This window comes from Erigeron canadensis, chromosome 6, assembly GCF_010389155.1.
Source record: "Erigeron canadensis isolate Cc75 chromosome 6, C_canadensis_v1, whole genome shotgun sequence".
Lineage (NCBI taxonomy): Eukaryota > Viridiplantae > Streptophyta > Magnoliopsida > Asterales > Asteraceae > Erigeron > Erigeron canadensis.
In genome coordinates, this window is record NC_057766.1 from 24719803 (window position 1) to 24734338 (window position 14536).

Sequence of the window (14536 nt, forward strand, 5' to 3'; positions counted from 1 at the left end):
ATACAACTTTGACCCTTCAGAAGAAGCACACTTCGGTCCTTCAAATACCATACTATCTTCATCTTTAATCTTTAAAAAAACCAAAGCTAAGATTGAGCAAATACACTTACTTGTCAACAATTGGCATTACGCCTATTTGTTGTTAAAAAAAAATTACAAACTAATTATAACTATTTTATGGAAAGAGAAATGATATCATAACCACATATATTATGGTATAACTTTTAGAGTGATATAAATAAATATCAATAATGAGTTGGTGTAGTGGTTTGGAGTCATCTCTTTAAATTCTCATTTAGGCTTTTTGAGATATACTCTGAGGGCTTGATTTGGGTATACCTAGGTTCAAGCCGTCCTTTGGGTATTTGAGATAAGCATTTATACTTCGAGAAAACCCGGTTAACACAACGTATCTTAGAACTCTTGCTGTCAAATCACGACACGAAATTTTACGCGAAATTCTCTTTTCAAAAAATTAACAAATATGGTAAGAATACAACTTCCGTTATATAATGCTTCTTTTCCAAATTAGGATTATCAAATTGAGTTTATCGCCTTTTTCCCCTAAGCCTAAAGTTCAAAGTAGAGGCTTACTGGGTAACTTTTTTTTTTTCAGATAGTTACTCTTAAATATTTGAAATTAAGTTGTAAAGGACTGTTATTAGCTTGGAAACAAAAATGACCATTTTGAAAACAATTTCAAATCCACAATATCTTAATCTTCTTCAAAAATGTTCAACAATGGACCAACTCAAACAAATCCACGCCCAGACCATAACCACAGGGCTAGCCCGGTTCACTTACATAGCCAGCAAACTCTTGGCATGTTCATCTAAATTTGACATTAATCACACCCACAAAATCTTTGCACAAAAAACTATACATACAATCTTTGATTACAATACAATGATGTTATCTTACTCTAACACTCCAAGAAAAAACATGGGTCTTTTTCTTTACACGCAAATGTGTAAAAATGAGGTTGACCCGGATGAATATACATTTCCTATATTGATAAAAACATGTGCTTGTTTTGTTTCTGTGTGTCAAGTTCATGGGCAGGTTTTCAAGTATGGGAATGTGAGTGATGTTTATGTGTCGAGTTCGTTGATATGTATGTATTCGGGTTATAAAGTTGTGAACTTTGCGAAAAGAGTGTTTGAAGAATGTGAGTATAAGAATGTGGTTTGCTGTACTAGTTTTATAACTGGGTGTTTTGGTAATGGGCTTGTGGAAAATGCGCGTAAGGTGTTTGAGGAAATGCGTGAGAGAAATGATGTGACGTATAGTGCGATGATTTCTGGTCTTGTTAGGAATGAGCGGTTTGATGAGGCGATTGAGTTGTTTAAGGAGATGGAGGGAATTGGGGTTTTGAAAATGAATAGGTTGGTTTTGGTGAGTGTGCTTAATGCTTGTGGTGTAGTTGGTGCTTTTGATGTAGGGAGAAGGGTGCATTGTCGGCTAGTTGATAAATCGGTTGGGATTGATCTTGAGCTTGGTACTGCGTTGATAGATTTCTATGCTAAGTGTGGGGAAATAGAGAAAGCTGAGGACGTGTTTAGTAAGTTGCGTTTTAAAGATGTAGTGACATGGAGTGCGATGGTTTTGGGGTTGGCTACAAACGGGAAAAATGAAATGGCACTCAAGCTTTTTAAGGAGATGGAGGAGAAAGGACCGGTTCCAAATGATATTACATTTGTTGCTGTTCTTGTTGCTTGTAATCACGAAACTTTAGTGAAAGAAGCATGGTGGTTGCTTGGAAAAATGAGTAAAGTGTACAATGTGCGACCAACGATTGAGCATTATGGATGCATGGTTGACCTATTGGCTAGGTCTGGTCAGCTGAAAAGAGCACAGATACTCATTAAGTTGATGCCAATGGCTCCTGATGGAGCTATATGGGGATCTTTTATGCATGGGTGTTTAACATATAATGAAACACGTCTAGGGGAGAAAGCAGGAAAACATATGTTAGAATTAGAACCTCAACACAGTGGACGGTACGTTCTTCTCGCTAATATGTATGGAGATATGGGAAGCTGGGAAGGTGTGGCTAATTTGAGAAATATGATGAAAAGAAGAAAAGTTGTCACTGCTCCCGGTTGGAGTTTCATTGAGGTCAATGGGATTGTTCAGAAGTTCTTTGCTGATGGTCAGTGTCATCCTCGAGTTAAAGACCTCCGTGAAATCCTAAAAGTACTTAATAAGGTGTCAATGACTTAGTTTAATATGTTCATTTGTGTTTTCCAAAGATGGAAAAATACTTGATGGCAATGGAGGAAGATCAGGTATGCCGGTTACGTCGTGCAGGGGATCTATGTGATGAGTTCAGGTCTTCAGGATACTTCAGGGGATGTGCTGGCTTTTGGGCTGTTCCTTCTGGTGAGTTATGTATATGATAGCAAGAGAAATCCATTTTTCTTTATGCTAGCTAAATCAGGGTGAAGCTACATTAAAATCCAATAGAAATTATAATACAATATAAATAGCTAACACGAATTTCTGATTATGAACACACATTTCCCTTAAACCTAAACTACTACCCCACATATTGCAATGGCTGGGTTCTGCAAAAGTAAGAACATTTATGGATCAAGAATTTGATTAGTGTATATGAAGGGGGGAAAAAGACTGCCTATTGCATTGGCTGAATGTAAATTTGCCTATACCCCATTTTTAAGGGGAAAATGATGTGAAATGAAGGAATCATGTGATAAGATCAATGATATAAGTGGGAAACTTTTGCATTAATTTCTTATAAACGGCCCTATTCAACAGGGGCAAGGTCTCAACTTATACAATACTTTGATAATCCAAAAACTAGAATGAGGAATATGAAAGTAAAAGGTGTGCTTGTTATAACCAATGACATTTAGAAACTGCTTCAGAAAGTAGGCATACAAACAGCTCTTCATCCTCTCATTTTCTTGCTAATTATGGGCGGAGCACTTTATTATTCTCTTTGTTGCTGACTAAATTGTATAGCTCAGCAGTAGATGGATCGGAACAGCCAACAGCTGGATCCAATAACCCAATTGGGTCTCTATCGTAATGCTTCATTTGATTTGTGTTTAGATACTAAATTTTTTCTTTTACAGAAGCAAAGATTGCCACGTTGGGTAGATGGAAGGTCAGATCTCTTCAGATATGTAACATTTCTTTGAACCTCACATGTATTGCTCTTTAAGTGCCATTTTTAGAGCTGCTGGGAAGATCAATATCATAGCAGAAGACTTGGTATGATATACAAATATAACTACAGAATACCTTACATATCTTTAAGTGTAGAGATTCAAGGAACCCAGCATAAAAATTGTACAAGATAGGTTTGTGGGCTAAATACTGAGACGTCTAAAGAATCCTAACATAAATGTAACAGAATGCTAAGAATCTAACATCAATTGACTTGGCACTACATTTTATCAAGTATACATCTTTTATGCCACGTTTCCCTTTGGTTTAATGGAATGAGTGAAATGTACAGTTCTACCATTTCTACCATTTTCTATTACTTTTTTCTGGTATCTTCTTTTAATTGTTTAACATATAGAGCATTTGAATGATAGTGATACGACTTTATGTATATTGGATTATAGTTCTAGTAGTTTTAGTGGTAATTTGATTAGAAAAAAACAAAAATGTATAATTTTCTTCTTATTATGAACTTAATTGAAAAAATAGATGAAGTTACCAATAAACACAGATGAAAAGAACTACAAACTGCTGGAGTAACTTATAACAACAATATTAGTTGGAACATATATAAATTGCTACCAAACTGCCCCTGGGTGTGTAGATGAGTTGGTTGAAGGTGCATACCCAATGTGAGACCTCCTGACAAAATGATAAAGGTGTGGTGTTCAATTCTTGTGGTTGACATTCCTGTATTACCTTGACTGCTCATGCAGCTCGATTTACTTCTCACACGTTGGGCCTGGAGCAGACTACTGTGGGTAGCTCATGGTTAGCTGAATGAGAGCCTATTTGACAAAATAAATTGCGATCAAACTGCTTCATGGAAACATGGATACTTTTTAAAAAGTAATCTAATATTCTTCGTTATTTAACATTTTTTGCTAAAGTGTGTTGATATGACTTTTCTCTTTTATGAATACAGTCTGGAAACTAGGGTCGGAGGATACCAGATTCCATGAGCTTTTCAAGCATGGATGGCGAAGCAAAGAAGCTAAGAGATATGGCTGATATGCTCACCATGTATGGGAGACCATGATTGCTTTTCACGTTTTATCTGTAAGTTGTTTAGTTTAGAAATAATAAAGCTTTGTGCATGCCATTCATGACCTTCAATTCTTGTTAGAGAACTAGCATTGATGAATTAGCAGAAATGTAATGGTCTTAATAACTGTAAGTCGGAGAAGGATAATACCGGAATTTCTTTGCTATATGTAGAACAATACATGATAGAGGAGAAAATAGATTCTTTTGTGTTTCTTATTTTGGTAGACGAGAGAAAGTGTCCGTGCGTTGCGGCGGTGAGATGGTGGGGGTGATAGCCTGATAGTTCATAGGAGGTGATAAGTCATAGAGTGTGATAGCCAAATGCCTTAGCCGTACGGGCTCCGCCCTCGGATTTAAAAATGCGTCGAAAGTATATCGAATGACATTTCTAATGAAAGAGCATGGAATTTTAAGAACACGCATACAATTTTTATAATTTATCGATATACGGTTTTTGAGATAAAAGATTTTGAATGAATTAGAGGAATAAAATGATTTATGGAGAAGAGAAAAAAAAATGAGTAGTTGAGATTTGCGAAGAGAGAGAAAAATGAGTGATTGAGATTTAAGGGTATTATAGGTATATTAGGTAGAAATGTTTAAATTAATGAATAAAGAAGAGGGGTATTTTTGTCAGTTTAAATCATCTTTTCTTAAAAAAAAAAAAAAACTCCTCTTTTATAAGATAATATAGATGAAGGTATTTAAGAATCAGGAGAGCTTTTAGATATGGGAAAATCTCTTCAGCTGAAGGTATTTAGGAATCAGGAGAGCTTTTACATTCCATGTATCATTAGATGGACAAACTCTTCCTTATAATTGTAATTCGCTAAGATCTTGCTTAAAAGTATGTGCGAACCGCGTGTCTATATGTAGAATCAACAAAAGATGACGTGTATATTAAGAAATAATCATGTGCAGACCGTGATGGTAAATACATGGACCGCGACCACGATTGTCAATGCATAGACTATGAAGTCAACAAGATGACTACTTAAAGTGATACTTTTTGGCGGGAATGTGTTATAAGTTTAATAGCAAACCTATCATGGAATGTAATCTAAAGCACTATTCATATATAAATTGAATGTCTTTTCTAAATATTGCATTAAATTTGCGTATATTATATTTATAGGTAAACGTATACTCCATCTTTGAAAAAGCACTGATAAGAATTACTTTGACTGTTTTTCTTGAAACAAAATTTATAATCTTAGAAGAAAATTGTTTGAAAGTTAACGTGGAACTGTGGATGTATATGTTACGGTGAGGAGAGAATTTGTTATAATGCTGGTAAAATGAGGAGTTGAAATGTATGTGATTCTGCTTTTCTGTGTGTATTCCAGCCTGAATATGTTACTTCAAGTCATCATCTAGTTGACTTGATGGTGTGCGATCCGCATATTGTCCAACGTGGTCTACGCATTGACCATTGTGGTCCACGCTCAATTATTTCTTAACATACACGTGTCATGATTTGTTGTACACTCGCGATACACACATACTTTTACCTGGGACTTTTAACCATTTTAAAAAATTATTATTAGTTATTTTTTGTCTGATTTAAGATAACATGGTTTCAACATTAATGTAGGAAAAGAGCCAAGTCCATTGGAGATGGTCTAAGCGTGAGATTGTATTGAGTGTGGGGTAAAAGCTAACGTGAGTGTAGGATCAGAGTCTAGTCCATCTTTATAATTATACAATAGTTGATTTTGTCTTTCTTTTCCATGTTTCACTAAAGAGGTATGTATGTGAATGTCATATATTTTTTCATCTATTTTTGGAATAAATAAATCTCTTCCTGAAATTTTTTTTATTAGTTTTTATCTTAATTTAAGTTACAATACAATGTTTTCATTCTTCAAATCATTTTTCACATCTTCCCTCATCCACCATTAATGTCTTTTTCACTTTCAAATACTTTCCGTGACTAATGATCTTTTAAATTCAGTAATTTTTCTTTATAGAAAGAAAATAGCGGCCTCAAAGAAAGATGAGTTCAACATGATCATGCAAGAAAATTTTCTCCTTGAAATTCTTCCACATGTACACTCGCGATACACACATACTTTTCGCTTGGGATCTCCCATCTTTGACCATTTTAGAAAATAAATTTTTTGTTTATTTTATGCAACATGATCATCCAAGAAATTTCCCCTCTAACTATACCATTAAACATATCATTTGATGTCTGAGTAATGACACAATGACATCTACTATCATGCTATATTATTATGTCGCATGATGAGTTATCCTTTTGGAATGAATATCGGTCAAATCAACAGGTTAATGTTTTAGTTCATCAATATATATCAACTTTTTGTATTAGTGATTTGGGAGTTCAGGTTGTTCTGCTTTCAGGTATTCAGCCTTCAAGTTTAATCGAACATATACAACAGATCAATTTCCATTTAACTTTTACAAATAATGAATCTGTCAAATGAATTCCAGCTATGGAATCATGTAGTCGCCTTCTCAATTGCTTCAATGCATTCTAGCACACTTGCCTTCTTTGACATTGCGGACATTACTGCTTCATGAAGTGCCTGGTTGTTTTTCAGCAATGACCCTGCAAACAAAACCTACGTGTGTTTTTTTTTCCACACAAAACGTTTGGGTTAACTTAAAAGGTTAGAAATCAATCATATGTACCAGGACAGTCATGCAATGGGATTGCGTAATTGGATTACTTACTGCCCATCTAGTTAGATTTTGTTGTTCCTGTGTCCTAAGCTGAGGCTTACTTCTGTTTATAAATCTCTGCAAAGGGGTAAAGAATTTCACGAGATTAGTCTACATGTCTAAACGGGCCGGGATGAATTGGGTGACTCAAAACATGTCTTGTGTATATGTAGTATTACATGACATTACACATATGATTAAAAACAGCGATACTATTTATTGCAGCAATAATATAACTTCTTGAATAAAAGTATCTAGGTAGTTTTCCGCATTGGACAGTATCCGGGTGCTCTTAACCCCTTCAAAACTATTTGCTTTGACTTTACCTGTTTGATCCTTTAGGAGAATGTCTAGAAATAAATCCTCAAAGACGGGTCAAAATTCCATCTTTATTGACATACCTGTAGAGTAAAGAGGTCAGCAGATTGGCCCACCACTTTATCGTATTTCAGACCTTCTGCTGCTAGTCCAGCCATTGCTACAACTGCCAACCTGGGAGGGAGGTTTAATTGTGAAGGTTTACTTATGCAAACTTACATGCATGTTAAGTAACATACAGTAACTGTTAGTTAAGTGATCATGAACTATTTAGTTAAGGGAGTAGGAGACGTTCAACAGACAACGGTGGGCCGGTGGGGAAACTTTCTTCTTTACAAAACTTCCCATGTTAACATGTATGCGGATTTATTTATTAAAAAATTTTCTGGGGATAACATTAAAAGAACAAATATATTTATTTTTCATCTTTCTAACTCAAAAGATACTAAAAAACGTTTTCAAGGTACTATAATTAACAGATCATGGTCACGTTGATTATCAACATACAGTGTAAGCAATGTGATAGAACACTGGCATCCTGGCCAAAACCGCACACGAATAATGAAATATACTTGTGGCTGTTTGCACCCACGTATTAAATTAACGTGGAGAACATAGCCGAATAATTAGCAGAACAGAACATTATACCTGTCAAGTTCCTTTGAATCAAGTTGCCCACTGTATATGAGTTTTTCCAATCTTTCATCTATGAGATTGACATTCTCTTTCCCAATATCAAGAGAGTACCCTAGGATAGGAAGGCCTAGTAAGTAGGCAACTGCAATTCAAAGAAAAAGGAGTTATAATACGGGTCGGGCATATGTAGTTTAAGTAATACTAAGGCCATTTGATATTTTTCATCGAGTTCTTGCCTTGAACAGTTATCAGTTGTACATGACACTTGAAAAAAGAAAACATTACCAAACCAGGTTTGCCTACAGACTACTATAGAAGTTTGTAAGACCATTGTATTTATGTTTTGTTTGTACATTTCAGCAATTGGTACATAGAGCTATAGAAGAAATTACCCAAAAAATGAGCAGCTTCATGTCGGGCAATTCTATCTTGATAATCAGGGAAAAAGGTTGAGAATCCACCTATTGCAGCCTGAAGAAGCCTACATTGACAGTGAGCTAATTAGATGAATTTAAAATTGTTCCTCATTATCCATGCCAGAGTTTCCAAGAGACAGTGATTACAGGTGAGGTTATTGTTGTGCAAAAATATCAAATATATAGGTTACACTTACCCAGGTGAAATACTCCCTACAGCCAGAACTACCAAAGAAATGCTCCCAATCAGATATGGCACAAAGAAACCCCAATCCTGCATGAGTTTGGAACAGAGTTACGAAGATCAAAACACTTTAACTATATACAATCTACAACATCCACTGAAAAAATAACAGCAGCAACATTTGTCACAACAAAATAATAGCCATCTTTTTATTGTGAACTGGAATGTGATGCCGGATTATGAACTTCTATATCACTTTATGTGAGTGCATTAATAAGATGTGTAACGTAGAAATAATGAAAAATTTGATCGAATAGCTCACCCCTGGAAGCTGACCAGCAATAGTTCCCAGAAACCCTGTAGTTCCCACCACAGTGAAAAGAAAAGCTGCCTGCATCACTGTCATGAAATTAATTTCGTGAAACATAACATACAATTGAATTCTTTTAGTCCGAAAGCATTGTACATGTCCATGAGAACTTACATCATTTCTAACACTAGGTATTGCCAGGTTCTCGGCATTTTTCATTCCAAGAGTGGTCAACTCACGGAGAGTCGTCTGTAACAGACACTTCAGGTGGTTATATACAGAACACTCATGCCGTTGTGTTGAAAGGTATTATATATTTTTCATTTGATATAGTTCTAGATGTGGCAGTAGCATAGCACTACCATACCAATGACAAGTCCATACATGCAGTAAAGAGGTGAAGACTGACCGTGCGACGGGAAACATAAGGTTGAGAATTCCACTTTTTGGCCCAACCAGTTTCCGACAGCTGAGTAAGTGCTTCTTTAACAGCATCACTATCCTTCTACAACAAAAGCAAATAACTACGATTATCTTTGAGCAAATTCAAGATGACCAAATGAAACATAATTTCTTAGCCACTGATAAATAGTAATGCTGCCCTTAGGCGCCCTTAATTGCCTAGTCAGCTGCTATATCATATCCTTAAAAATCCTTACAAATCCATATAATCTTTTAATTTTACCTCCAACCATACAAACATCTACGGGATATATGGTAATTCTCATACATAGTACATATACAAATACAAAGAATATCATGATATAGGTCTACTATAAAAAGTTGAATAAAAGCAGATTGTTACATATAAGAACTTATTACAGTGGGATCAATCTATCAAGAAACTTGTGAAAAACTAGAATGAATGAATGAATACCTTGGCAATGGCGGATTCGAGAGAAGTGAAATCGACGTTGGGAGGAGCAGCTGAAGACGATCTGATGACCCAGGTTTTAGAACATGTGTGTTTGTGCGTGGATCGAGTAACAGAATTTGAGAGTGAAACAGATATGCAAGACATTCTTTTTTGTTTTGTAACCACACACACCAACAAACACGCACAAAGGAAGATATAAAGAGAGAGATAAACAGATAAGGTTTGGCGGGAGGGGCTTTTGTTAAAAGGGAAGTGACAGAAATGGATTAATTTACCACTTAGGTAAACTATAAAATATATACGGTGTGATAAATGCATCAAAAAATGTAGTATAATTATCCCTTCCCTTTGTTTAAGTAATAAAAACGTATGTTATCAACCGTTTTTACAACAAGGTTGTGTCTAGGAATGAATCATTTTTCTTGAATAGTTGAATCTTGCTACCATTTTGGTATAAACTCGTTCCCGATTTCAAAAAATGGTATCGAATTTAACTTAAAACCGAGAATATATCGAAAGTATCGAATTTAACTTAAAACCGAGAATATATTGAAAGTTTCGGGATGAACGGGTAACGGTTCATATGAGACCAAAATCAAAATTATTACCATGTTTTGACGATTAAAAGTTATTGATTGTTTGCAATATGATAGCTCACTAGTATATTACTAATTACTTTAGTATAACTTTATTGAATAGTATTAGTGGTTTATATATATTATTAAGATGAAAAAGTATAGAGAAATATAAAAATAAAAACACCTTTTTTTATTTATCTGTTTACCTAAAGAAATAAAAAGTTATACGGATGATTTCAGTGGTTTGTTGAAATTTCATTAATCGTCCCTGATTTTTTAAAAATTATCTCGTTGGTCATACCATTCGTTTAGGTTGTATTGATGATGCAACTTTTAACGTCGCCCTATATGGCTTCGTCAAGTTGGGTCACATGTCATGCACACAAAAAATATTAACCATTTACCTTTTTTCTCTCAAATAATTTAAACTTATTTTTCAACTTGCAAACATATATACGATATATTCTTTTTCTTTCTACTACAAAACTCTAGACTTGCTTTTTTGGTTTTTCTTAAAAATATATAAACAACCAAATATATCTAAAACTTTTTCCTATCATTTTTATTAGGAGATTTTTTGGTTTCTTTTATTTAACAAATATCCACATCCGAGAAAAAAAGGTTCGTGAATTATGATGTCATTTTAGCTTTTGCTAACAAGTTTTATTGTTTTGTTCATCATCTATTAGGTCATCTCCATTGACAATCTAAACCAACCCAACTGTACTATTTATTAAAAAATGAATTTCTCTTTCTTACTTTTATCCAACCCAACTAAACTCAAATCTTACACTCTTATCAACTGTCCAACCAAACAAATTTTCTTTAAAAGATAAAATATTTTATATCTAATGATTCTTTTATTTATAATTAATTAAAAAAGTTAGAACTAATTTTTTGTATAAAGAAGTTATCTTTAATATATATTAAAACAGAAACTTTAATTCTAAAAAGTATGGACCATTTATTGAACTTGATAACTTATTTTCCACCATTAGATCATATTAATGACATCATCAATGATCAAAAAATTGATTAATAACACTTTAGTCCTTTTAGTTTAATTGAATACTACTCAATAACTTTGTTAATTACATTTTTATAATAATAGTACTCTGTGTTTTTTAATGTTATAACTTATAAATAAATAAAATCATTTATATAGTATATTATATTATTATGTTTTCATGTATATAAAGTTTTTTACATATAAATTTTTATTTCTAATTTAGTGTAAATGGTAAGATCTTTTGACAAAATTTTCATTTAAAATTGATTGATAAATTTTATTTAGTTGTTGATAATCTACACCATCTATTTCACTAATTTTCTTTTGGCAAAGAATCTTAATTGTAGTATTTTTCATTATTTTTTAATGTTTATTCATAATAAAACATTAAAAGTGTGATATTATTACGAGAAGTTTCAATTACATTTTCCTTTCGTTCTCAATAGTTTTATTGCTTGATTGCTGTTCAATATATATATATATATATATATATATATATATATAACACCTTAGATTTTTTCTTATGAGTAAAAATTATATAGTTATAAAGTTAGTGTTAATAAAGATATCTATTTTAATACTTTATACCTAACATATTGATAAACTACACTTACTATAATATATGTACTTCATGTATATATTTTAGTTTTATGGTTATAAACATTATGTGTTAGCATTTTTACTTGACAATAAACATATAGTATTGTAATTATGGTTCAAAAGTTTTTTTATTTAGATGTCGATCATTTTCATATATTAAAAAGTTTTTTGGGTAATAGCTACTTTATTATCATATCTAATACTCCATAATAAATTAATTAAGTCAAAAATATTTTTTCTATTAAATAAATAAATCACTTATTATGCATTTTACATAAGTTATATTATAAAATAAAAAATAAAAAGGAAAACAAATAAAATAATGGAATATGAAAACGCATATGCAAAATATTATATTCATTTATAAAATATACCCCATACATTAATTGATAGAACAACTGAGTCGGTTGGATGTTTAATATTTTAATAATTGTATTTCTACTTTTTGACCCACCGAATGCACCAAATTTAATCGATGGGGAAAGTCTTACACTATGTTTTGAGTTTAAATTAGAAAGAAATGAAATGATTAGGTTGGTGCTTATAGTTGCGTCTCCCGGCTTCCGACGCGTGGCCGAGGGGAGACGCTATAAGCACGGTTGCGTCTCGGTGGTTTATCCCAATTCCAAACGTGCGTTTTCTTGCTTTAGGTGGGGTCCGTTGCTCTTTAACTAACGAAAACAAAAAAAAACAATTTTTTTTCTAGCCGTTAGTTTTTGAAAGTGGCCCGCTCCCCCTTTAATTTTTTTTTCCTATTTAAACCACCACCATCTCCAAACTTCTTCACATTCCTTTCTTCACCATTTCACATACTCACATATTTCTCTAAATTCATATTAGCAAAAAGCAAAATCAATTCATCCACTATGCCTGAAAGAATCAACAAAAATCAAAACCAAAATCAAAACACAAACCAAAACATTAATCAAAACCCAGTCCAATACCAATACCAAAACACTATCAATGAATTTGACGCGTTGCTGGTGGGATCTTGAAAGGACCCAACTTGATAAACCGAAAACATAAGAATATTTTTTTATTTTATTTCCCACTACGCTGCAGTGAAAATTCTCGGCCAAAACATGAACCTGCCCCACTGCGCCGCAGTGGGTTCGCTACATCTCTCACTGCGCCGCAGTGGGAGAAACCAGAACTATTTCCGTTGGAATCCACTGCGCCGCAGTGGGCAAGACCACCCCACTGCGCCGCAGTGAACCACCTGATCAGCAAACCTAAACCATTCCAACACTTAAACAAACTTGCAACCTTCACAATTCAACATGAACTTTATAAAACACATTTCAAAACTGAACAAGAACAATATAGACACATTTTGAACCAATTTACAACATAACTTGTTCCAAATTCCAAGGAGACCATCAAGTGGGTCATTTACCGAAATCGACATACTTTTCGCCCAAAGTTCAATTCACAACTTTTCCAAAAGACTTACACTTAACCATTGTACAATTTTAACAAAGACAAGACCATCAAAACAAAATGTACCAAGAGCCAAAGGAGAGGGACAACTAAGTATCTACACCAAAAGATCGGCATCCGTCCAAGGATGACCTAAATACCTTCAAGAACTTCCAAGATTACTTCAAGCTCTAATTCAACTTTCTTCAATTCAACAACACTAGTTCCTTCTTCCAGAACTACCTATAAAATGTAAACAACTAAAATATAAGCAAAGGCTTAGTGAATATACTTGCATACATTTACGAATACGAAGGAGCGCATAGTACAAGGACTTTCACATGTAACCTATGGCATCGTCATGTCACATTTACATATTCACCTTGCAAACAAACAATACATATATGGATCCATATAAGCTAAACAATCACATCTATCGGGATTCTTAGGCCCCGGAGGTTCTTAGGCCTCATATCATATCAACTTTCGGGATTCTTAGGCCCCGGAGGTTCTTAGGCCTCATAAACAATGTCCCACATGGGCTTGACGCCAAATCAATTACCATGCTTGGAACATTCACATCTCATGGTAATTGACCCAACGTATACATAAGGGTATGCAAATATACTCACCTCCTCCGCAAAAAGGACAATAATGCTAAAAACGAATAAGCACAAGTAAGCTTCAACCTATAATCATATCATAAAAATGCATAAGCTTATATTCACACTTGACTAGCTCAACCTAGTCACACTCAATCACTAGCCTTTTCTAGTCCCAAAACCCAACCCATTTGTCAGTGAGTTACTTTCATCTTTAACTATGACATTAGGTAGTTCAACCTACCATTTTCACTCACATATCAATAACTAGTAATATTCATCTTTTCTTACAAATTCAATTTATCACAAGAACTTATCAATTTCATAATCAAACACATCATATAACTCAATGACAACTAGGTTAATTAAGGAATTGGGGAAATTAACCATAACTCATCTCCTAGTAAAAACCCCCAATTTGGTTCATTCATGAACCCTAAATTCAAAAGAAAGAAGAAACTAAATTTAGGGGAAATCAATACCTCAACAATGGAAGATAATAGATTAGGGTTTTCAAGCCACAATTTTTTCCCCTTTTTCTCTCAAATTTCGGCCACTACCACCAATCTACAAACCCTAGCTTTTGAATTCTTAATTGGAGATTACTTGATGATGATGATTATTATGGATGTTTATTCTTGAATTAGAAAGGATGAGGCTTGA

The 14536-nt window shown here is 33.8% G+C and overlaps 2 protein-coding genes and 1 long non-coding RNA gene across 3 annotated transcripts; 2 read left to right on the forward strand and 1 right to left on the reverse strand.

The window, feature by feature from the left end:
• The first annotated feature begins 678 nt into the window (after window positions 1-678).
• On the forward strand, window positions 679-2376 carry LOC122604546 (pentatricopeptide repeat-containing protein At5g06540-like). Its single transcript, XM_043777431.1, has one exon. The coding sequence runs from the start codon at window positions 679-681 to the stop codon at window positions 2221-2223; it is 1545 nt and encodes a 514-aa protein (XP_043633366.1). The 3' UTR covers window positions 2224-2376.
• Window positions 2377-3669: 1293 nt separating this feature from the next.
• Window positions 3670-5990, forward strand: LOC122604551. The gene is made up of 3 exons (XR_006324536.1): window positions 3670-4041; window positions 4118-4251; window positions 5834-5990. It is a non-coding gene; the product is annotated as an uncharacterized LOC122604551 (long non-coding RNA).
• A 544-nt stretch (window positions 5991-6534) lies between these two features.
• On the reverse strand, window positions 6535-9863 carry LOC122604548. The gene is made up of 10 exons (XM_043777433.1): window positions 9666-9863; window positions 9198-9293; window positions 8963-9037; window positions 8801-8869; window positions 8492-8568; window positions 8271-8359; window positions 7891-8020; window positions 7326-7416; window positions 6937-7002; window positions 6535-6824 (listed from the first exon to the last, which is right to left on the reverse strand). Exons 1-10 carry the CDS (start codon window positions 9807-9809, stop codon window positions 6702-6704), a joined length of 960 nt encoding a protein of 319 aa, XP_043633368.1. The 5' UTR covers window positions 9810-9863; the 3' UTR covers window positions 6535-6701.
• Window positions 9864-14536: the final 4673 nt, after the last annotated feature.